The following is a 26639-nucleotide window of genomic DNA, read 5'->3' as shown; positions in this document are numbered from 1 at the left end:
CACCTTAAATTTTCCCTTATTATCTCCTGATACTTAATTACAATATCACTAACAACAGTTTTAGAGCAAGCAATAACTAAACGCAAAAATATCACCTCAAGTAGCCAAAAAAATATACACAAAATAGTACTCATGGTATCTGAGCTTTAAACAATCGCCAATAACAGTGTTACGAATTGCGTATTTAGATATTAATTTTAGTAGAATTCTAATTTAAAATGTTGTATTTCCTCCTGCAACGCAGCTTGAGACAAATTTTAAGAGAAATCTATACCGGAAAAGTAAGAATACAGGGCACGTGCATTAAACTTTGAGTAAACGGATATGTCGGTAATTTGTATTGAAATTGAATAAATGTAACTGACTACTAAATTAGCTGTAACCGTAATTCCACCCTCTTGTTTACATTGCGTTTGGGTTACCAGATCATATCCTTTATCGCCGCTCTTGGCGATATTTTTTTTATTTAAAATTTCGAGTGGGCTATACAAAAGTTGTGCCATATTTTCTTTCATTGCGAGAAATTAAATTTTTTATTTATTTATGTGTAGAATTCTAGTATGCCTGCCTACAGAGAATATAATGTGACTTAGGAATTTAAGAACCTGTTTTTCATTAATGTGAAGTTTAAAATTTTTAGAAAATAGTGAAAATTGTCTACTTACTGGTATATAAGGGATTATGTTGTTACGTAGCAAAACGTTAATTTGTAAATATGATAAAATTGATATGTTCCAGAGTATTAATTAAGAAAAACTTTTTTTATTTGTATAAATGCTAAAGCTTAAAAATATTTGAAAATACTGAAGCTGTATGAAATACAAGTATGAGAGACTGAGATGTTCTTTATCGTTGTAATAACTGGTAGAATTCGCTTACTGTATCATGATAATTTTAAATATAAACAATTTATTATACTTATTTTTAGTTACGCCTAAGCTCAGAAATGTAAATTTAAAGAATTTGATGTTAATTTACAATAATAAACAATTCATTATTTTTTTTAAAGAGAAAATAGAAATTACGCGTATCATGGAGAATACATTGTGACGTCACACCAAATTATTTATTAAAAGTGAAATAGCTAAAGGTTTTCGGTATTGTTTTTAAAATTACATCCTTTTAACCTTAAACATTTTTATTAATCATTTCTTAATATTTCTTTCTCTTAAAATAGTGTATAATAGTCGTAAACTTATTTCTATTATCCACGATTTCTGGTGAAATCAAAATGGCCGCCATTTTTCGAAACACGGAGTTTCGTCGAAAATCTGGATGGCAACCATTTTTCAAAACAACGTATTTCATGTGCTTTGGCGCCAAACCAAATTCGCCAAACTTTGAAGGTGGGCTATACTAAAGCTGTTCCCTTCCGCCATGTTTATTGCCGGAATTATAACCATCTGTTTATTTAACACGAAGGGTCAGACCTGTCCTTACTTTAACAGCCGTCTCGTCAATTTAACGGTCAAATTTAACGCTAGCTTTGATAAGAATACCAATATTTGCGATTTAACTACTTGTGACGTCAGAGTAGCACGTGATTCCGTAAATCTGACTTAACGCTGTGGTTAAAAATGTCATGAATAGGGCCCTTCGTCAACTAAAAGGAATTCGAATACAGAGATAAAATAAGTACTTCGAAAAATACGCAATGCAAATCGCCATATATTTAAATGTTCTAAAAAACAAAGTAAAATTACTATTTCTTCAAATAAACACACACAAGAATACGCGTGAAAATTGATAGATTTTAATGTCCGTAATATTCAGTTATCCGTGAACTGTTGTGATCCCTGTCCTTCTGTTAGGAGGTGCTGCCTCAACCCGGATAATCGGGAATACGCTATTACTAAACGGAAAAATAACGAAGTTGTAACTCCACCTGTCAAAATTCTGAGACAGCACCGAAACATCTCAACTTCTACTATCGCTTCTGCTGTTGCTATGCCAACGTCATGTTGTTAATAAACAGCTGTATGGATGTCTTTTGCAATAATAATTTTGTATTTTATGCAGTCTGTTATTTAATTAAGTTATAGTACTGCTTATGTTTTTGTGCTCCTCTTAATTTTCGTCGTACACTGATTAAATTGCATATTCAAATAAGTGGCTCATTAAAAAAAAAAAAAAAAAAAAAAAAAAAAAAAGAAATTGTGCATATTGAAGTAAATGGAAATGCAGAAGCGTCAGGTAAAATTCAGCTGACTTATTATTTTTAAGTATTTTATAAATGAGTAATTTTTCTCTTTCATTAAAACTTCAGTGTTAATTCACAGATATCAGACTAAAGGTTTTGTCCAAGACTTTTTTTTATATGATGGCGTAGTTAATTTTTGATAACAATTAATATGTCTCTACTCATTAATTGTTAAAAATTAGATGGGATAATTTTTAATTTTGTTAAATATCAAAGAAAACCTCTACTGAGCGCACAAAACAATTATTTATTATGTTGCCATTTTTTAAAAACCACATAATAAATAGTTGAAATAATTATAATAATAATTGAAAAAAATCTGAAAGGTTACAGATTTTAAATTACATCCGAAGGAGGCGTTTTTCTAACATTTTGAGTTTTACCTTTATTTATTAAATATCATATTCTTTGCACTTAAACCATAAAATTCAGTTCAAGAGCAATATCATAAAATAATTTTAAATTGAGCATATCCTTAGATATTTCGATACACAGTCTCACGCGCTGGAGATAAAAATGTTTTTTCTGTACAACGTTGCCATTTCTCGCTTTGAAATCCTGGAGTTCGTTCATCAAAAATTCGTTAAAGTTTCACAAAATATGAAATGGATAATAGAACAAATTCCAATTTCAAATTTGGTCTTCCACATGCTCATATTCGCAGGAGGATTACGTCATTCAAAATTCGATGGCTGTATGTGTTTTATCACAATGCGAGAAATATACATACATTTATGTAGATTTTTTTTTTTTATTTAATTTCTTCAAGTATAATACAGGGCGATAATATTTGGTGGCAACAGTTTAAAAAGTGGGTACTATTCGGTTTCGAGGGCCGTAAAAAATCGCTAAACTATTGTTGATGCCAATGCTGCCAAAAATAATTGCGGCAACCCTAATAATTGCGGAAAGAAAGGAAGTATAATAGTAAATAAATATTTAAGATTGATGTTTTAATTTAGATGAAAGGTTAATTTCATATAATACTTTTTTATTATTATAATTTATATGAAAAAGGCTAAACACGACTGAATGGAAGCATAAGAGTAAATAACTATTTCAGATCATTATTATAATTTATATAAAAATTGCTAAACATAACTGAATAGATGCCTGCATCGCTATTTCGCTACCGACTTATCGCTAAAGCATAATTTCATCTCGTTGGTTGTTCAAACGAAATTTTCTATAATGAATGATGCCTTTTCTTTGAAAATATTCTCGGTAAAGTGCAGAATCGCTCACTTATTTGTTTGCCGCTTTTGCAAGTGTAAAAACAATTGGATTTTTGTCAATTTTCTTTTACTTTTTAAGTGAAAATAGGTCGATGTGTACATAGATAAAGTCAAGGGTGTGCGCAGTGCCATTTTTGTGTAATTCTAGGATTTTTTTTAAGCGAAAATAGGTCGATGTGCACAAGGATACCGAGTATGTGCAATTCTTAAAAACGCGTCAAGCAGTGGGTGATTCTGCACTTTACCGAAAATTTTATTGCCGAGTTTTGTCATGGGCAATTCCCAAATTGTTAAATCCATAGGATATCAAAAATGGATTTAAAAATTAAAGTAGTATTTCAATGGCGTCTTAAGAAATATTGAACAATATAAACTTACGCAATCTGAAATCAGCAGCGAGGAAGCTAGATTTGGCGCGCTGTTAAATGGGCGCGTTTGCTAGATTTGGCGCTTTCGCGCGTACATTTTCGCTGCAATTTTTTTACGGCTCTCGAAACCGAATAGTACCGAAAAGTGAGTGATTCGACGCAAAATCGCAAAACGAAAACAATAGTCCTTCAGCGACAAGCCCTTTTGGACTAACAAAATAATAATATTAATAACAAAGAAAAAGAACAAGAAAATCAGAAATTATTCAGATTTTAACATCGCACCGCAGAAACCCTCTGGTTCTGAGTTGGCAGTTTACCAATCTGCTATAGGAGTGACTCCTGGTAACACAATTGTCTTTTTAACTTTCTTGTTAAACATGATTTTCTTCGTACTGACGCCACATAAACCTCAACAGTGAAAGCAACAAATAAAATCCCAAGCATAGTGTTAAGCGTTGCCATTAATTTTTCTGTCTTTTCTCATTATACCAATATTCAGTTTTCTTAACAAGATGACCTAAACGACCTATTTCGTGTTTTTAATTTTAGTATTGAACATCACTTTCTTCGCACTTACGCCACATAAAACTCAACAGTAAAATTATAAAATTTTAAAAGCAGCCTGTTTGTAGAACTTCCGATGGAGTGTTCAGCTATTGATATCGACTCCGCCAGGAACATCTGATTATGCAATATTTAAATCCAAACAAGAAAGAGGCATTTTACCAACATTAAAATGAAATTATATTTTGTTTCTACTGTTTAATTAATAGATATTTAGTTGATTAAAATTAGATACAAAAAATAAATTATTCTATGCATTATTCGTACTTTTATTCACACTTCATGGCATTTATAAACTGATTAAACTGCTGGAGATTTACAAATATTACTTAAAAAATTCTTTTATTCAAGAACTTTATTTATAGTATAGGTTAAAATGTATGGTACTACTTTGGTAGACGGTTGCACGGATTTTTGGCGATTTACTTTGGCGCAATTGTTGGCGCGGTTTTTACAATCGTCAGCCATCTTGTAAAACGCCGTTTTTACGTTATTTTCCGCATAGTAAAGTATTCGAAAATTAAAAAAAAAAAAAAAAAAATAAATAAATAAATAAATAAATAAATAAATAAATATCGTTAAAAATAATAGATTAATTTTTTTGTTGAAAACGTTGTTTTTTAAGATGGCAATCAAATGTAAATAAATATATTAATACGAGTATAAAATACTAAAGAAAGGTTAAATTATTACTTTCATAAAGCACAGAAATAGAATAAAAATACCGCTATAAAAACATTGCGCCAACGTTTAATTGGATTAAAATATTTCGTAAATTGAATATCGAATTAAAAACCATCATACCAACGTTTCAAAGAATTAAAATATTACTTAAATTAAATACTTTAAAATAAGTAGGCTTCGTAAGCGTTCTTATTTACTTATTTTAAAGCTAAAATTACAGCAATTAGTTTCTTGTCGGTCAAAAAGGAGGAATGTCTAATATTTTTCTTACCGTTACAGCGATTATTTCTTCCAACATGACCACAATACCATATACGGCCGTCTACAGAATGGGCTCTTCTAACGATCTTCATCTGTGATCGAGGTTTCCTCAAAAAATTTAAAATAAATTTCCTCTGACCCTTGAAAGAATTTATAAATAAATTTTTGATTAGGAAAGCCAGGCTGGCCAAAATAAGGTCTCAAAGGACAATTTTTGATTCCGATACCAATAATTCTTGGTACTTATCAAAAACAACATTCATCTTTGAAGGAGACATTTTTGAAGGAATTCGAAGATATGAATTAAATTTTAAAATGGCGCGGTAATGCACAAATTTTCAGCAACCTATCAGGGAGCTGAGCTCGTTAATGCACAAATATTCTATAACCAATCAGAAAGCTAATTACATTACGCCTAGAATTAAAATTATTTAAATAATCGTTCATAATAAAATTATTTTTAAAACAAATGCAAAATTAAATTGTATTTTAATATTTAACAGCCATAAATAATGTTTAAAACATTAGATTAAATTTATAGATATTAATAAAACCAATTACTTTTTAAGTAAGGTGACGTCATTGATTACATCATCCACAACATAAAATTATATAAAATATTATAAACAACAAGATTTTTGTTTCAAATAAAAATGCAAAATTAAATTGATTTTTAATATTTAGAAGCCATAAATAATATTTAAAACACGGAATTTATGCATAATAAAACGCATTATTTTAAAAATAAAATGACAACAAAGTATCGGTTACCATAAATAACTTATCCAGCAATGGGTTTACCATAAGTCGTATTACTCGCCAAAAGAAAAATCGCCAAACAATCGCCAAAATCCGTGCAACCGTCTACCAAAGTAGCACCAAATGTATTATATAGGTATGTTAAAATGTAACATGCATACCTATGACACAAAGTAAATTTTACAAGGCTTCAAATGATATTTTTTATTTAAAAGCAGGTTTTATTTTCTTATAGATTAAATGTATCTCTCGATAACATAAATGTAAAAATATAAGATAATGAAAAAACAATAGTAAAATATCATTGAAAAGCATTAAGGAAGAACATATTGAAATAATGCAAAGCTGTTACACAAGAATATTAATAACTCAAGAAATATTTTACATTGATTGCTGCATATATATATATTATGTTTGTTTATATATATATGAATTTAACAAATATTCTATCATTCGTATAAAGCTAATTTAAATTAAAAAAATCATGAAAATTTAATTGGATATAAATAAAAGATTAATTATTGCTGCGAACTAATTTGCAATATCATTCAAATTCAGAAAAACGTGATAAAAGTGGGCTTGAAATTAAAATTTTTGAATTTTGCACAAAAAATCTATAAAACCATGAAAACAAAAATATTCTACTTTAATGCTATGTTATTATGAAGATTCATAACTTTGCTCGGTATTTTACTACTGATTTAAAAACAAATAATGCTGTAAAAATTTAGAAGTACAAGATATTTCTTTTGGATAGCTTATATTCATAATGTAGTAATAAAGTACCAATAACGCAACAGCCGAAGTAAAATCATTTGAGACACTAAAGTTTCATTTTCTGCAACTACACAGAAGTAAGAGGAAGAAGCAATATGTCCAACTGAAAACCTTTTAGGTGAAACTGTCTGCGTTTTCAGCATCAGCAAGAACCTTAAAAAAAAAAAATTTAGGAGGGAACAAATTCAATAACCTTTATAATAATGGACCTTTTTAATAACAAAAAAATTTATTGCCAGAATAAGTCATATAACATTCACTGAAACACGATGAAGTGCCGCTGCACCCCCCAAATCCTGTCCAGCATCTGTTTAATCGACACGTGAAAATGTCCACGTCCTGAATTGCTCTAACCTGCACGAATAGACACCAAGGTTATACCTTATGATTTTTGACTATGACTATTTTAAACCGCAGCTATAAAGAGGTCAGTTGACATTAATGGCCATGCTGAAACAATTTTTATTTCCCATCATGCGACATGGAATTATAGCTGAACTTTCTCCCATGAATACCCTCTACTGGTATGACAGCCATCATACTGAGCATATGTAATCTTAGTGGCAGTGTGAACTGTACTGCATCACTATACGAATTTCTGACATAACTGAAGCACTACGTGTCAGTGAAATATATAACTATTCTGGCAATAAAATCTGGCAGTAAAACAGCAACCAAGCTGCATATGAGCAGTCTGCTAATGTATTAGAAATCAAAAAATACTCCTCTTGAACAGCTCCAGTTTTAGTCCCTCTGAGCCATATGTTAAGAAAAATATTTTATCCATCCTCAGCTTACTGTTAGAAAACCCTGACCCATATCGAATTGACTTTGAGATCCACATTCCCTGCCGTAACTTTCCTACACACCCGCATAAAACCATTTGACTTCGACCTTTTAATCTTAAATTTCAATTTAGAATTACATTTCACGCATACAATTCTTCCTTTATTAAACCTGCTTCCTTTAAGAAATATAAGAATAATTGTTGATCTTGGCATAAATGCAAAAGGAACAGACTATTCGCTACACCAGGCTTTCCTAACGTCATCCTTCCATTTGAAAACAAACTTTAAATTTCCTATTAACAATCCATGAATCTTCTCAATAATACTTAAAACAGATGGCATGGTAATCAGAAAATATAAGGGGATCGGGGCTAATCTTCCATGAGCGGGGTAAGTTGGCGCCAAACTATTTTCGTTTTTGATATCAAACTTCACATTCCAATTGCAAAAAGAAATAGCGATGTAAAATCTAACATAGTCAAACGAAAAGGACTCGAAATGAAACACAAAACATATCCTTATTAACAACCATCTTCGCAGAACATTTTCGACACTCCACATCAGTTTCAATTGAAGGAAATAAACGAACTTCTAAAATAAACTGTATAATGCTTTCCTCGGACTCCAAAATTGTCAACCAAGAAAATATATTCAAAATCATTAACAATGGATGCATCAACTCACTAAAATATACAATTTAATATCGCCTGTGGAATTCAACACACTGAACTACTTTCGCTCAACCAATCGCGCCAAATAAACACTCGCCAAGTTTTGCACTCACCTCGTTTATGGAAGATTAACTGAAATCAAAATTAAAAAAAAATCAATACAACTAGCTCACAGAGAAGCAACTTCTTGTTCCGCTCCAGCAAAACGAATAACTCTTTCCAGTTTAAAACACGCGGGAATGCGACAGGGTTGCCGAAATGGAGTAGTCTAGAATTTGCTAGGTCCCAGAAACACAACCATCCGAAAAGTGTGGCAAGCCAGAAAATCGCCAATACAGTCATCCTATACTCAAACTGTACCAAATTGAGAAATTCCACTCAGAATGAACTCAAAGTTTAGCTTATAAAACAGAACAGCCATGAATCTTCAAGCAAGCCCGCTAACGACTAGCAACAGAAAGAAACTTGAGTGGTAATCGATAGTGATTATCTGATTTTCTTCAGGCACTCAAATATCTGAACAAAATTTTCGAGTGTCTGAATCATTAGTATGGATGCCGCCCAGACGGTATAGTGATTAGGGGACCCTACTGCAATAGCGAAGGGCCCGGGCTCGAATCCTGGAGAAGGCATGGATGTTTGTCAATGTATAGTGTCTTTGCAGCATGCGGGTGCTCTAAATATACGGAGAGACGAAAGTCCTCTCATCTGGATTGGTGGTAGAAGAGAGGGTGAGAGACTCTCGGCCCGCACGGGGTGCTGTCCGAAATTGAGGTGGAAGTAGAAGTCCAACCTCCTGACGCTCTGGCAACCATTCTTCCATTAATTACATGGACAAAACAACAACATTAGTATAAATTATGAAGAATCATTATAATGATGATTAATACTTGTCCGAATAATGATGATTAACATTTGTCCGAATAATGATGAATAACACTTGTTGAATAAATTATTTTATTATAAGGAATATTTTGATGATATTTATTTTATAATCAGTAATGTTTAAAATAGAGATAAGACAATACAGTAGGAAAAAATCTGGTGTGTTTAAATTATTAGTACAAAATCCATGCAAGTAAATGTCAAATATAAAAGTATCAGGGGGAAAAAAAATGAAGAATGCAATTTTAGCTAAAAGATCATCGAAGTGTGCGACTACTTAACGTGAGTTCATGTTCAGATCCTTTTGACTAAATTATTTTTTTTTAACCTTTTAATTTTTTTAAAGCAAAAAAGTCCTGAATACCGTTTCCCATAACACGATTTTAAGAAGGATAGTCAGTAGCATGTGTGAAAGAAAAATGGTCATTTCAACTAATATTTAGCACCTGATGCTGGTGAATAAAATTAAAAGATATAAGTGTCCGTAAACAAATGTACGCTCTATTGTATATATTTCTTTATCTATGGCCTTTTTTCTCTTTCTCTTGCTGTCTTTTGATTTAAGAGTGAAAGATCGTTTGAAGTTCTTTTGCAGTTTGTATTTTAGGGGAATTAAAAATTGCATTATTAAGCAATATATTTATGATAAAAATTCATTTATTTTTTTATATAACGTGATAATAATTATAATTATATTATAGGCATAATCTGAAATGAAAATTATTTACTTTTAGAATTTGAAAGTATCTTGGAAAAATGAATTACATCACCTTGCTGCAGCAAATTCAAAAGTTGATTCTTTTAATATTTCAATGAGAAATTTAAGAGACTTAGCTGAGAAAGAAGCTAAATTGGTTCAGTGCGCAGTGAGAGATATGGAAGATAATTTGATTGATCCTGATTATATATTAAAACTAACCAAGAGCAGTAAGTATTGAAAACATTCTTTTTTAGTTTTCGAATATCAGAGATGCTTTCATGGGATTTAAAATTTTTTTTATCAATGCATTCCTATGAATAATATCCTCAAAATAATGAAAGATTCAAAATTATCCATCTTAAGATAACTTAGCGTTTCACTTAGCTAAATAGAACTTAATCGTATTCTCATAATCTTGTTAATAGATCTTGCTTTGATCATGTAAATTGAGGAACTGAAATATTTATGAAAGTAGAACTAAAACACACCATCATGTTGTACACCTTCTGGCTAAAATATGAGATTATGTTCCGTCCTCAAAATATTATAGATCTTAGATTTATATAAAGTATTGTTCTAACATAGGTATTTTGCAACAAAATCCGATTTTTTTCTGAAATAACATACCCACGTTTTCCATATTTCGATTCTACTACTTAAATTATACCAAAATGCTAAGTTTTGAAAAGTCGTACGAGTACTTATTAAAAAATTAAATCTCAGAATTCCAGCTGCTCAATATTAATTCAGTTTCATATATATTTATTAATATCTCTTTTTTATGACACTTATTTGATTGCTTCTTTCAGTGTACGAAATTTATGCTCAATCCAAACAAAATTTGCAGATATTTTCTGATTTATTTTAAAAATTTTTATTTTTTAGTAATTTTTATAAAATTTTCGAATTTTTTGAATTATTACCTATAAAATTTTCCGCCAGTTTAAAGTAGATGTATTTCTAGGCATACCTGTAAAATATTTTTTATTCAAATTTTCAAAAGATATACATGAATTTATATATTGGCGCATTTCGAAATTTGGCATATTTGTTATAAGCGATAATAACGCCAAATGTGCTTTATGCACTTTTTAAAATTTGTTTGAAAGAATCAAGTATACATCTTTTTCCTCTCGTGCACAATGGAAAAAGGGAAAGGAAAATAAGTTACCATAAATTAAGAATTTCGCCTAGTGAGTTATTCTTGTCAAAATACCTATGTTAGAACAATGCTATGTATAAATCTAATACATATTCTAAGTAGCGCTTCAGAGACATGACAGAACGCAAGTTAAATTTCTTCTATCGGCCCAGTAGAACGGGAGATATAGAACTGTCCCATTTTTAAAAAAATTTTTGTGTGTATGTGTGTGTAAGATATACAGGTACTCATATGTATACTGGTGTACAAATGCTAACAACGAATAATAGTAACAGTGATAGCAACCACAAAATAGAAGGCACGAAAATGTGGAAATTAGCATAATTGCGGAACACGATAAGACGCGCTGTACGAATGCAAATTTTAGATTGCCGAAGTTGTTCATGACGTGATGCATTGATAAAAGAGATAAAAGTTTTGAAGCGTATTGACCTTTGCTATCAAAAGCAAAATTTAACGGGAAACAATCAGTTTGAAATTTTTGGTATATCTTCTTGACATCACGCAGATAATTTTACACCTGGTCGTATTATTTGCAAGATTGAAGAAGAGCGAAAAATAACAGATATTGTTAGAGAGTTCGACGTCAGCCACATCGTTATTTCAAGGCTTTGAAAATCATTTCAAACAAATGTACCATGTAGCAAATGTCACGAGAGAGATCGCACTCGCGGTATGACGCCGGCAGAAGATACAGTGCTATCGACAAAAAGAACAGGCTCAGAGCAGCTGTTAAGGTAGCAGATCAGTTACTTGCTGCTACTGGCAAGCAAATCTTCCGAAAACATGTAGCCATACGTTTGCATCAAGGAGGACTATACGCTGCCATCCTGTTACATTGTCCAGATAGCAACGTATCACCCATCTGCAATAGTATCACGAGCATCATAATTAGATTCAATACTACTGGATTTGTATATCATCCTTAGATAAGAGTAGATTTAATCTGTTACCTGATTATAGACGCCAACTGATCTGGCGTACGAGTGGTACTACGTATCGTTTAGAAAATATTCAGGAAAGGACTGATATCCGAGATGCAGTATCATGGTATTGGCCGGCACTATGATCAATGGCCACACGCCCCTACATGTGTTTGCAGCTGGGACTATGACAGGCCAACAACACGTTAAGGATATTCTGCTGCTTCATGTTCGCATATTCCATGGTACTATCGGTGACAAATTTGTTTTCATGGACGACAACGCAACATGCCATCGATCAGTCGCTGTCCAGGAGTTTCTAGAGAGCGAGAACATTCAACTTCTTGTATGGCCAGCACGTTCTCCAAATTTGAATTCTATTGAAAATGTTTGGGATGCTTTGGGAAGAGTCTTGCTGGCCGATAAAGCCCTCCAGTAAGCGAGACATCCTCATCCGTGCACTGACCAGAGGAATGGGATAAATTACTCCAACAGCTGTTTGATAACGGTGTGCAAAATAATGGCACACCAGTTGGAATCTTACATCGCCTTGCATAGTGATCATACCCCGAACTGACATCTTACGCCAGAAGGCCTGCGGATGGTAATTGCATTTTTTTCACTTATTCAGAACAATATGAAATATGAGAATTTTATCCCTTGAACATTTTTCAAAGCCTTCTTGATTTTAGAGTAATTATATAATAGAGAATAAATTATCTTTATTGCTATGTCCTAGTATTAGGCATTATTTTATTTCACCTGGCATCGAAGCATACTTACTTTCTAACGTGCTATATAGCCGTTTATATGTCCTGAACAACTGTCCACCAGCGTACATACATACATGTATGCATATGTACATACCTGTCTGTGTGTATGCATGCATGCATACGTACGTACTTGTATATGTACATCTATACATGCATATGTACGCGTGCATACATGCTTGCATACATACGTACATATAGTATATGTACATATGTGCATAAATATGTTGTAAGGATTATGTTAATTTTATGAACAGTTAAATTTTGCGTTAAAGTTCCTTTCCTGTCAATTTTTAACTTCAACCTACACTTCCGGCCAGAACGTAGTTTTAGAATTACGTCTGAATACATAACGAAGAAGAGCGGTATTTAACCGCGAAGTTCCTAGATCTTAGAGAGAGAGAGATACCAGGTATTCTGGCTGCACACGTCCGCCTTTATAAGCTACTCTCTCGTAAGCTATTATTACGCTCGGCCGTACTTTAGGCCCTTGATAGCTTCGCAGTCTATTAACATTAAAGGGCCAACACTGTTAGAATCTTGATAGGTTCGGCTATATCTCTTTAGTTTAGATTAGTTTAGTATTATTCTTAGTCTCTTAAGTTCAAAACCCAAGTGTCGGCTTTATTGTACACTCCAAGACAGAGTTTGTTTAACTTTAGTTGGAATAATAAAGGGCTAGTTTACCCTTCTATCTTGTTGTTTCCTGTCACACGAACTCAAGCGTTTATTCGCTTATCAGTTCTTAAGATTCTTCACATTCAACAGCAACTCAGCATTACACTGTGAGGAATCCTACGATGTATATGTGCAAGCATGCATCCATGAAAATATACATTCGTAGGTAAATAGATACATGCGTAAATAGATACATGCGTCTGTACTTATATGCCACGAAAAATATCTCTTCAAAATTCATTTTAAATCAGTTTTATAAATTTTTTGGGGAAAAAGATTTCTTTATTCTGTCTTTACGTACAGATGTTAAGCAAAAACATCGTTAAATTGCATTCGATAGAGGTAAAAATGGATATTTGCGTTGAAATATGATACCCGAAATTTTTCACGATTACAGTACTTTCCTTTTTACTTCGTACAAGAAAGTAAAAAACTTCATATTCCATATGCCGAATGCCGTCTTTTTCTAACAATTTTGAGATCAATAAAATCCTCGTTTTTCTCATGGGTCTCCTCAGTGCACTTTGCTACATAGAACATGAAAAACAATTTCGAATTTTAGATTCTATGAAAAATCGCTAAAAGTTTTCTAGTTTTAATCTTGTGTCAAGAAGGTGGAAATCATAATATAAATATTTGTCACCTATCTTCTAAATGCGTTCCATCAGCTGCCTTTTCACATTGATGCTTCAAACTACTGATTATCCCTTAGTTCTCATGTTGCATGAAAGAAATTATTATTCATGTAATGGAAAGCAATTCTAATATATACTAAGTTTCCCACATTAATGTGTGCAGAAAAATTATCAGTTAAACAAAACAAAAGCCTTCGCTTTTGGCTGAAAATTTTATTTGATTAGTTTGAAATTTTTCCATCCTTTAATAGGTTCTTGCTGGAATAGGTTCTTGAATTTTTAAACAACTTGACTATTGAGCTATTCCAATCACCAGAAGTGACTGGAATAGCTTAGAAACCAAACTGTTTCCGTGTGCCAAAAATATAGCGAATTTTCCAGCGTAGACTTTGTTTTTACATTTTAACATCAGTTTGAGGGTCTTATGAAACAACCCAATTATATTGGCAGTGAAAATGGCTTTCTCGTTATAGTGATGCTTATTGCAGTCTCATCATTTCAATTCCCTCCTTTTCATGATTCTCCAACAATTTTTCATGAAGAATATATGTTCCGCTTTTGAATTTGTCCAACCAGCCATTTCAGTAAAAGGACGCTCTGTTCAAACTGTCTGATTAATCTGTCAACTTTTATATGAAGTATCTGGCCAGGTACTAAGCAGACTGTGATTTCTATAATAGGTTAATTTGTTTCAGCAGTGCTTTTCTTTTGGTAACTTTACGCTCTGCATCTTCCCTCCTTTCCAAATTTTTGTCATGAGCTGATATTAACGAGTCTCCATTTTTTATATGCTATCAAGTATAAGTTCAGATAAATTTCATTACAGGAAAAAAAGGTTTTGGCTACATCCATTGGTACTTATGTATTAACGCAAACTATTCGCTCAATCTGCTACGGGTCTTTTACAGATGAAAATGTAAAAATTATGATCAGGTGCAAGTTAGCGATTTTCGCCACTTGTCAAAATAATTCCAAACTATACACATTTATTAAGTCGGTAAACATTATCAATATATTTATAAATAAAAGAAATCTTTAAAATTTTAAATAAAGATTTTATGATATGTATTAAAAACATATTTTTCGTAAAATCCTTTTCTAATTTTTTAACGCTTTTCTGCACACTGTTTTCGATTAAAAGAAATCAGAGTACTGAATAAAGTCAGCAATGTGCACCGGCTATCTACCAAAATTATCTGATAATTGTTTTCTTTAGCGGTTTTACACAAATACTGTACTCTAGTAGAACTTTTACCACAGTTTCTTCCATTGCTCGGAAATCCAAATCCTAGAAGCACATATTTTAAAGCTGAATTTAAGACAAATATATCACGATTTGTCTATAAAAACTGTTGTCACTTGAAATTTAAAAAAAAAAAAAAAAAAAAAAAAAAAAAAAAAAGATATAAAAGTGGCGGTGATGCTTGACTGAAACACTGCTATGAGCATGGTTTCTAGAGTTTGACACATCCTGAAAATTTTGCGACATCTACTAAAGTATTTGCGGTAATACGTAAGTATCCATCTAATTTGTACTATCTAATAAAGATTATTTAATGTTCAATACAAGTGCTTCAAATTTGCAGTCCCCTGTATGTAGGAATTACTGACACGACGAGTTTTAACCAGCGTAGACAGTACAGACAAAAGAGAGTTAAATCAAAAGATAAAAAAAATTCATCTACACGGAAAAATTGGAAAGGGAGATCATTTTGTTACAGACCTTAAGTCTCCAGAGTCCTATAAAAATGTCTTATTTCTTCTTTAAATATGCTTACTATTTGTCCTGGCCATTCAAAAGCGGGGTTTTGCACTTTTCTTGAAAGGACTTCCTTTGAAACTAGAGAAGAAGGAGGGCAAACATCAGCGATGAATCCTTTCATAGTAATGTAAAGTTTCTTATCGCGATCTTAATAGCCTAAATATGGCTGATTTCCAGGCTTGGTAATTTTTCCATTGTAAGGTTGATAACTTCAAGGAAGTTTATTAGCACACAAAAAAAGTTGCGAAAAACAAAGACACAATTTATTCCAAACAGTCAACAAACTCGTCACAGTTTATTTTATACATTTAAAGCATCCATAATTCGCATAAAATAATATCATATTTATGGAAAATTAAATGTGGCAAAAAATTTCGTACGTTATAACCGCGGGTTCGTTCTGAACGAGTGTGACTCATTATAGTGGGGTTTGGCTATATTAACTTCAGTTTGAAGATACAGTTTATTTTTGCACTTGTTAACTTTTTTTAATGTGAAATATGAGTTTTTTTTTTTTTTTTTTTTGTGAGTATGAAACTGTGAAATAAAGCAGCTTCCCTTAAAATTCTAATATAGACATTTTTTTCAACTTTTCTATTTTGTTAGTTCACTCTTCAGAAGACAGAAGTATTACTGATTACATCAACAGAAACACAGAAATTCTTTTAAATGAGGTAAATATATTCTTTCTGAAAATTTATAACCAGTATTGAACTAATGAACAAAAAGTAGTTCAATTCGAAATCAGCATAAATGAAGAAGATATCGTTGATCGCAGTTTCTTTGGGACTACGCTAACATCATCAAAGCGTCATTCTCACAATAAGCATAACGCTTTGACAATGTTGGACTAATTCCAACGAAATGCAGACAGTGATTATTTTCATCTATATTTATACTAATTTTTATGATGCCGCCGTGATAGGTACAGTGGTTAGTGCAGCTGGGTGCCCTATCACTGGGCTTGTGGTCGAATGGGAGAAGGCTTAGATGCTTGTATGTGTATAGTGTCTCGAGTGGCTTGGTGGTAGCAGAGAGCTGGGAGACCCTCGAACTCATTGCTTGGGGTATTTTCCTTCAAAACTAGGTCGGAACTCAAAACAGTCTTAGTGCCATCTATGAGATGCTCAAGGCTCATGGCAAGACAATTGCAATTTGCGCTCTTCGTCGTGATAAAATTCGTGGACTTGTTAGACAAGTGAGATTAGTCATAACGCAAGTTATACTTTTTATTTATTGTAAACTACACAAAGTGATTTTTCTCAGGTCTTCAGTATTGAACTGTTACTTTTGTTGTGAGTTCTAACTGAAATACCCAACGTTGCCCTGATTTTACATAGAGTGAATAGGCTTTATTTAGAGGGATGTAGGTAGCTGTTTTGAAATCTCTGGTAGACAGTGATTTTCCTTTTATTTTGGCTCGAGATAAATTGTGCAAAATTTTACCAAGCTCGAATAAGACAGATTTTATTTAGATAGAAAACAAACATTATTTTATCGCACCTTTCACCACAAAGCTTGATAAACAATGTTTTCAGTTTGTCCGCCAGGAGCGGATTTAAAGTGAACAAACAATCAATCTATCCTGCTTGCCGATTCTTGAGCAAGCCTCATGTAATTGCCCATGTGAAAAATATGATGTTTCTAAATTACATGGTGCTTCCAAGTTAATACCTTTTACATAAAGTGATTACTGAGGTGACACTGTGCTTTGTTGATAACCGTAACAAATCTAAGCCGGCTGGAAAACTGAAGTTGATTGAAATAGAAGGGCATATTTGAATTTCTGGAAATCAGCGGAATGCGAGGAATAAATTACATCTTCAACTGGGACATGCCTAAGCTGTGATGGTGACTTCTATTACGTTCAGCAATAGATTCTTCATTGGCGAGCATGTTCTGTTGCACAGCTTTGGCGGGTCGATGCTATGTAATAATTTGATAAGGGATTCTTTATTTAAAGTGAACTTGTGTAGAAGAAAGAGGGAAACGAGGGAACAGAGCGTAAAAGGAGAAGTTGGTATCACATAAATGTTATCACAGATATAATGTGCGCTATAGCATAATAATAATAATTAAGCTAAGTTGTTTAAAAATCGCTATAATCCTGCTATATTGTTTTCATGCTGGTATAGCAGTAGCAGTATTTATCACTATGAATTAGAAATACCAAATTTGCGTGTAAGCGTGAGCCGTTAAACAGTTTCTCCAAGACAAAAAAGTTAGCGGCTAGTGGAATCCACAGAGAAATTTGTGCTGCTTCATGTGACATATGAACTAACAGAACGTGAAGTGAACAGTGAGTTCTCAAGAACTAAGACTATTTTCATGTCGAACAATGTAGCGATAAGCTGTGTTTTAATCTCTGACAATTTTCTTCAGAAAATCGAACAAGAATTTCATACTAATCAGTGTGTGATGATAAGGCACTTTTGTAAAATCAAAAACAGTACCAAGTATTATCTATCAAGTGAGCAAGTTACCAATCTCAAAGCAACACTCAAGGAGGCCACAAATGTCCATGGGCTGCGATCGAAGCGCCGTCCCAGCAATCATTTGGAGATCGCTAGACCACCCCCGGAGCCTGGATTTAGCCACACTCGACGGTAACTTATTAAAACTCACTTTTATATAATGAACATATAAATTACACGATGAACATTTTAAATACTTGGTGCACTGCAAGTACAAGGTGAGCACACTTGGTGGACATATTATACGTGCTTAGTGAATGCACCAAGAACAGTTCAAATATTCGTTTACATATATGGTGAAAATAGCAAGCCTGGATAGGAGTTAAGTCTTGTGTCACTCGGTGCAAACTGTAAGACTCCTAAATTCTGCCTCGCATTTACTTTTCAAATTTTAAAAATTTTCCCTCCCGATGTGGTCTAATTAGTGTCATCGATCTGGCACCGGCTTTGTGTCAAGAACGAGATAATAATCTCATATGCGATGGAAATATTTCAGGTATCTGATGAATTTTGCTGATAAATACTGAATACGTTAAATTCACTGTGAGGATATCATAAAGTGGTGGTGTGGTGTATTTAATTATGGCAAAGCACACTAGGGCTATCTGCCTAAGGGGAGGGATGCCTTCGTGGAGGACTTTCTAAGGGAAACTGGCTCGTATACACGTTACACATGGGGAAAACCACGAAAACACCCATGCAGCCAGCCCGTTCGCGGGATTCGAACCTCGGACCGAACTACCAGTGTTTAGCGACTTTACGCTCGGCCGCTGGTGAGCCCGGATATCATAAAGACTGAATATATTAAAAATATGGTGACTTATCTAACAACATTTAAATAACGTAGTAACTACGCTAAAATAACAAGACTAAACGAAATAATGTTAAGCATAAAATATTAAATTTGATAATATTATACTAAATAAAAAGTAATATAATACCAAATAATTATAGTAATAAAAATTATATAATGTAATACTAAATAAGTTATAATGTAATACTAAATAAATTATAATATAATAATATTAAATAAATTGCATTATACTAGTACTAAGTAATAATAATAGATACCAAAAAATAATACTAGATATTATATAATAAAATAATACTAAATAAATTGCAGTATAGTACTAAATAATAATACGTAATAATAGATACCATATAAAAATAATAACAGATATTATATAATTAAATAATCTAAAATGAAATAAATAATATTAACAATACTAGGCGATTATAATAGCTTTTTACATTTATTTACATGATAATTATATACTCAGCTACATATTAATAAAATAATACATAATAGTCTTTAACCGTTATTAAGAACAATTTTAAAATTTTATAAGAAAAAAAATTCAGCTTCTTTAAAATTCTGGTGTCTAATAAAAAAAAAAAGGATTGAATTTCATATTACGCGTTATTTTATTAAATTAAAAAAAATATTAATTAAAAAAATTAAGAGTAAGAAGAATTTTAAAATTATAAAATTAAAAAGCTTATTTTTTAAAAGTTTAAGCCAAGTAATACGTAATGACGTAATACAATGTGCTGCTTTTAAGTATAAAACTCGAATATGATTAATATATTTCAAATCACTTAAAATTTTACTCCAGGAATAATAACAATGCTAAGTCAGTTATATCTACCTGAAAGTCTAAACATAATATGACACAAGTATTTCACAATAATATTGTAAAAAAAGAACAAAGTAATGTAGATTATATAACAGAATGTCAAAAAGAAGTTTACTCGACCATTTACGTTGTTCCAAACGAAATGAGAAGAAATATTTGCAGTGAATACCCTTTCTATTGCGAAGAAACTCTTCGACTGTTGAAGGCAGTTTTACCCCAGATGGGGTTAATACTACATAGAAACAAGATATTTTTTAAGCTGAGTTTAAAAGGAAGTGTTTAAATTATTTTACTTCCTTCATATTCAAAGCAAAGAAATGAAGCGCGAAGAGTATCTTTCGTCACGATTATCCGGAAAAGAAATCACAAAATCTGAATTAACTAGGTTGCTTACCTTTCAAGAAGAATTTTACTGTTACACCAACCGTAGCATCGGCGGTTCAGTGGTAGAATGCCCGCCTGATACGCGGGTGGCCCGGGTTCGATTCCCGGCCGATGTAAGTTTATCTTGCGTCTTAAAAATTCACATTGCTAAACAGCGAATCAGACTCCCTCTTTTCCGTATTTAGAAGAAAAAAGTGACGAACTCTTTTTAGGAGGTAAGGCAAACGATTATTTTATAACTGAGCACACAGTGTATGTACTCGAGGTGTCTTGTTTCTATTTTACTAATGGTGTGCTTATAAAAGTGATCAAATAGTTGAATTTATTTAAAAATATGATACAAATAGAAATCAATGATTCTGTGCCAGGGATTAATATAATATAGCATAAGAAATTTATTAATGGCAATAACGCTTTTTATGTCCATAAAATTATCAGCTAGATATATTACAAATTAAATAGATTTTGATTCAAGTCAATTATATTTATTTACTACTTTTAAACAGCTCAGACTGTTAAACAATTACAGACTGATCAAGTATGGAAGAAATGGCGGCATTCTGAGAATTAATTATTTACGAGGCCTTGTGAAAGATAAATTAAAATTTTAACGCTTTGATTAAAGGCAACCTCGTTTCGCTTTTTAAATGTCTTTATTATCTTAGGATGTTTTCTAATATACGTAGAAATGAGTACTAATTCACTCGGCAGTTCTGGAGTTGCTAAAATATATGTATGACAACAGCTTCTCATCTGAAAAGTTATTGCGAATTTCTGGAATCAGTTCTAAATTTGAGTAGTAGTTGGAAGACATGTTCTTCAGCTTGTAATAGTGGGTTTGTTTGTTAAGGAAATATTGCATTTTGAAGGCAAACACAAAATAAAATAAACAAAAAAAAGAAAAGATCTTTAATCGTTGCTTTAATTCTGTGTAAAGCATAGGTCAAATGTGTTAAGTGAAGTATGGATGCAAAAAGCATTTTGATGCTTTTGCTGGCATTTTCATATGTACTGGTGGCAGGAGTGGCTCTAGACAGGCTTTAATTTTTAAAATTAGAAGTACTAGAGTCCTATGGAAGGAAATTTGAAAAGAGATACAAAATAAATATATAAAATAATTGATTAAATAACTAACAGTTAAGGTAATAAATCGATTACTAACTAAAATAATTAAATAATTAAAATTTAATAAAATAGTAAGGATATAAATAAAAACTTAATAAATTATTAAATTAGAGATGAATAGTTAAATAATAAAATAAAATACCTTGACTTATTTATTGCTTCGGCTATAATTATATTTCCATTCAAAAATTGAGATATAACTCAGCCGGGCTGCGGTTGTATTTAAACTCTTGAATATACAGTGAGGTGTAGGTATGAAAATAAAGATTGAAGAGTCTAACATTTTCTGACCACGACTGCCTGCTTATATTATTATAACTGTGAAGCAGAATGTGATAGCGGAAAAATTTCCTTCGAATTCGAGGGCTGATCTGTAAGCTGAGAGCAAACTGAAAGTTCTGTGCGAGTGACAATTTTTGCTCTCCTGTTTTGTTACATATAAGAAGTCTACATGTGCTTTTTTCTGTGTAAAATCACTAGTGTTACCTTCTGAGCGAATAGGGTGATAGATCCCATCTAGTACTTTCGGGAGCAAAATCTTTACCCGCAGTCATAAATTCATTGCATTTTCTGAAAAATAAGTCTTTGACATGTGGGTCAAAGACATTGTCTATCTCTCCTTAAAAATTTCAGCTTCCGTCAAAGGATCTGATTCCCAGAGAAAGATATGCATTCAGAAATTAGAATCGATTTTTTATGGCTTACTTATTAAAATAAAATTTTGAGATAAAAATAAATTATGCTGAATTTTTAGTTCAGTTACTTTAAAAAGTACCTAAGTCGTCTTATTTACGGCTTCCGTGTTCTCCGGTTAAAATTATAATTTATCTCAAAACCTGAGAAAGGTCAGACCCGAGCTTCGAGGAAATTTAAACTCTAGCGCTAGGCATATAACCGCTCACTGGAATCTCTATGGTACTAAATTCTGCTGCTCGATACTTCATAAATTCTAGTAAAATTTGCAGTCCTCAAATTCTGCTTTTTGCAGTCCCCAAATTCTGCTTCCTAGTGCTTTGCTGCTCAGCGTTTCTTTAAATTCTAAAAAATACTGCCACACGGCGCTGGCGCACGGGTTGCACTGTATCTGGTGCGGGCTCTAACTGGTGTTCAAGATTCAAAGAATTTTCAAGTTTGGTAAATTATTTCCAGAACTGATGGGTAGATTTCAATAAAATTTGGTATGGATACCTAAATTGATATAATACCAAACATCCACCATACAACAATCATAATACACCGGGGTGATCGTGTATAAGGGCTCAGTGACGCAGAAAAACAGAGGTTGCAAGATTAAAAATAAAGGGAACTAACAGGAGGTATGGCAACCTCTAACAGCCATACACAATGTGATTTCACATCGAAAATGAGGTAGTTTTGAACTTCTGTGGCAGTCGGTTCACTCTTGTAGCAAAGGTGTTCTCAGGTTATTGGAAATTTCTGGGAGAGGAAAACGAGTTGCAGTTGTCCTCTTGAGAACATTCCGTATATGTCTGTAGGGTTTAGATCTGGAGATTAGGACATTCAGTTCATCCGATTAATATCTTTCTAGAAAATCATCCATCAGTCGGCCGTAAGTGAGCGACCATTGCCATCCTTAAAATAGAACTCAGGACTAGTTGTACTTCTGAAAAATCGTACATAGGCTCTAACATATCTTCTCTGTAACTAGCACCAGTCATACAGCTTTTGAAAGAAAAACGTGAATATCTGTACGCCCGTTGAACATGATTTCTGCCCAAGCCATCAAGACTTTCCTACCATACCGATCCCTTTCTCGGATGTTACAGGATACAAAGCACGTACCTGGCACTCTCCAGATGAAGGTACCCTGAGAATCAGTGATAACGTTGTGCCATATAGGGCTAACCTGATGGATGACTTTCTGAGTAGAAAAGAAATTAACAGCACGAACTGACCAGCATGATCTTCAGACTTTTCGCTCCCCGTAAAGTTGAAAATATTTGCATAAAATATACGAGAAGTTTATCAAGTGGAAATATGTAGCTAGGATCGATGATCAACACTGAGGGACAAAGCTGACTTCATCTTAACCTTATATTCTCTGTCTATATATACATACATGCATATGTAACATATAAAAGCTGTATTTTAGATCTAAATGGTGGATAAAAGTGAGAAAAATTTATATTACTTGAGATGCTTGTGTTGCTGGAAACAAGCATATTGGTGCAGGTCGGCAGCAAAATAATCATCAGAATATGAATCAGATGAAGAAAAATGGTAAACTGAAGTATGCAGAAGGAAAACCACAAGGAAGAGTTAAACAACCTTTTGGATAAAAGGAAATATCTATTGTGCGCTGTTTCTTCGGGCGTGACAAGGGGAGAGCAACACAGGACACACAATGTACCATTTCTAGCCACGTTTCGAAATGTAGAGCTTGAATCTTATATAATTTAGGAAATTTAAGTATAAACAGTAATAATCCATTAAAATATAAAATAAAGTCTGTTTACATTTATTTATTTTTTTTTAACTAGCATGCTGCAACTGTCAGGCAGCAAATGATAGAAGATACAAAAAAGGAAATTCAAAATGTAAATGCTGAAGTCATAAGTGATGCTGAACATCTTGAGGGGGACGTTGCAAATTTTTTGCAACTTATCCAGACTAGTTACGAGTCCTCCTCTGCTAGTTTAAAAAAGTAAGCATAAAAATTAATTCATTTTTCATTTTTAATAAAAAATGAAAATAATAATTTTTTCTTTTGTTGTTTTAGAGTTGCTGATTTATCAAAGGATAATTATAAAAAAGTTGAACTGATAAGTGAAACTGAAAGCAGATTATTTTGCCTAAGAAGGTAATGTATATTGTTTAAAACAGAGAACTCCTTTATACTTGAAAAAGAATATACAGCAGCAAATAAAAATATTTTGGAAAGCAAACTTCATCATACAAAAAAATTTCTCTAATATTTGGTTAATATTTTTAAATAATTAAAAAAAATTTCTGATTTCAGTATTTGTATTAATTATTTAAAGATACTTTAGATTTTCTTTCAAATAACCCATAAAACTACCTATACTTTTTAAAAATTACTTTATAAAACAAACAATTGCGCGGCCAGTCGCTTAAAATAGTTATTATAAAAAAGAAAAAAATGGTTCATTTTCGGTAAGATAATTTTTGTTCAGGTTTTTGATGTTCATGTTTTTCATATTTTTAAGTTATTTTTCAGTTTTGAACTTATTATTTCAATCTGTTTGTTACTTTTGTTACTTCGATCTCTTTTGATTTATTTTCGTAAATTTTTATTTAGTGAAGTTCTTGAAATGGAACAGGAGCTCTTAGAATGCTTAATGTGCGCTGTATTTGTGGACATATTGTCACCCACGGTAAGTATATTAATTTAAATATACTATATATATATGATCATAAATATATTAAATGAGTATGGAAATATACTATGTATATGTATGATTAATAAGCTAGGTTGTAAGTACAATACTAAAAAGACCAATTTGGTCAAAAAGTTTTGCGCAATATGCTGCAAAATTAAGGAAATGAGAAGAGAAATTGTAGTTAGCTCGCCAAAAGGTTACCAGGAGCTGTGGCTCCAAGAAAAAGTTCAACACAATTTTTAGAAAACAATGACATTGAAGGGGGAAAAATTAGGCTACACACGAAATAAAATGCAAATTATAAAATACTAATCGTTGGATACAAGTTAAAGGCAAAAAATACAGTAAAATACCAATCGATATGACAAGTTAAAACATATAAAAAACCAATCGATGGAACAAGTTAAAACTAATAAAACAAATAAAAACATATAAAAATTACAAAGCGGAAAATGGTAAATTAGCTCAATTCGAGGTCCAACATGGCTTTTCAAGGGAACTTTCTGGTTAAACGTCGAGCCAAGCTAACTCCATTACGCGTTTCGCCGAAACAGACAATTGAAACTTTTGCGTTACGAAATTTTTTAATTAATTAGATAAGTCCTAAAAATTTTTTTTAGTCTCAATTCTCTGTTCCAATTTCCCGACGCGCCCGCACAAAATGACACATTAAGGTGTAAAAAATGTAAATGCAACTCCGAAGTACAGCAATAATAAAAATAATAATAAATAGCGGTCTGCTATTAGTCAAAATATACAATAACGTACGGGCTGGACCTGCAAGCTTAAAGAATTAAAACTTTATAAATTTTAGAAATCTGAAATTAAATTTAAATGAAATCTAACAGTGTGGGTCTTGCTAAGACCAAGAAAAAAATTTTTTTATAAAAGAAACAAACAAACAAACAAACAAAAAAAAAAAGACCTCTGGCTATGCAGTCTTTTTTATCGTGAAGCATAAACTGAAAGGGGTTGTAATTCCCCTCTGTGTTTTTCAACGCTCTCCTACTCGTCGTGTGACGTAAGAAGGGGAAAAGAAAGTCACTGGGCAACAACCAATGTGAAAAGACTGTCCGTTGGCGGGAACCCGCCCTAAAAACTAAAGGGGGTCGAAAGACGTGGAAAAAGTTCAAAATGGCGTCAGTCAAGTTGTTCTAAGAATAAGAACTGCATCAAAAAGTGAAAATGGCTAATTCAGCTAAAATTACTTAACATGGCTACAAAAGTAAGAGTAAAATGGAAAAAACAGTCATTTGTTAATAAAAGTCGTAATTCTTCAAGCTAGAGGGCGATCAAGCTTCAATGAAAAACGAAAAGGCCCGTTTGTTAATAACAGGAGTAGAATTGGCCATCAAAGTAATTTAAAACTATTTAAACAATAGTATTAAAAGTATTGTGCCAAAATTTTTGGAGGAAAGAAAACGTAGTGACAAGAATTATCTGTACATTTTTTCCATTATATGTATATGTATGAGTATAAATACAAGAAACAGTATATAAATAATGTAAATGAGAATAAATTTGCTCATGCAAATATTTAAAATTTAGTCGTCAATACAAATTTTCAGATTTTTTAAACAGAAGAGCATTTTCTTCTAATTAATTTGTTACTACTGATAGAAGGGACCTCGATCAAAGCGGATGTTTTAAAAACGGTCTTTCTGCTCACGCTGTATTATTTTCAATTTATTATCACAATTTTTATTTCATTGCCGTGATAAGAATGTAGAATCTAAAAATTCATTTTCATCATATTATGCTCTTTTCTTTAAACAAAAAATTAAAACATTCTGGTCAGACTGTTTGCAAAATTTGTGCTATTTATGGAAAAG

At 32.2% G+C, this 26639-nt stretch overlaps 1 protein-coding gene and 1 non-coding gene across 3 annotated transcripts in view; both read left to right on the top strand.

Annotated features, from left to right (window-relative positions):
• Positions 1-1898: 1898 nt before the first annotated feature.
• Positions 1899-26639, top strand: part of LOC118193822 (uncharacterized) — a 42805-nt gene continuing 18064 nt past the window's right edge. The window contains exons 1-6 of one of the 2 annotated variants that reach the window (XM_035364971.2): positions 1899-2193; positions 9930-10122; positions 16432-16499; positions 23947-24110; positions 24186-24266; positions 24726-24801. In XM_035364971.2, coding sequence (XP_035220862.1) covers positions 2173-2193; positions 9930-10122; positions 16432-16499; positions 23947-24110; positions 24186-24266; positions 24726-24801 — 603 coding nt within the window. In that variant the 5' untranslated portion in view covers positions 1899-2172. The remainder of the gene's footprint in view (positions 2194-9929; positions 10123-16431; positions 16500-23946; positions 24111-24185; positions 24267-24725; positions 24802-26639) is intronic. The other variant, XM_035364970.2, reaches the window with a different exon arrangement.
• TRNAI-GAU (transfer RNA isoleucine (anticodon GAU)) lies at positions 20366-20436 on the top strand. Its single transcript has one exon. It is a non-coding gene; the product is annotated as a tRNA-Ile (tRNA).

The sequence above is a fragment of the Stegodyphus dumicola genome, chromosome 3, assembly GCF_044657685.1.
Source record: "Stegodyphus dumicola isolate Sdum_Otavi_A_Nest chromosome 3, ASM4465768v1".
Lineage (NCBI taxonomy): Eukaryota > Metazoa > Arthropoda > Arachnida > Araneae > Eresidae > Stegodyphus > Stegodyphus dumicola.
The sequence above is the reverse complement of the archived record's forward strand: the minus strand, read 5'-3'. Positions and strand labels throughout refer to the sequence as shown.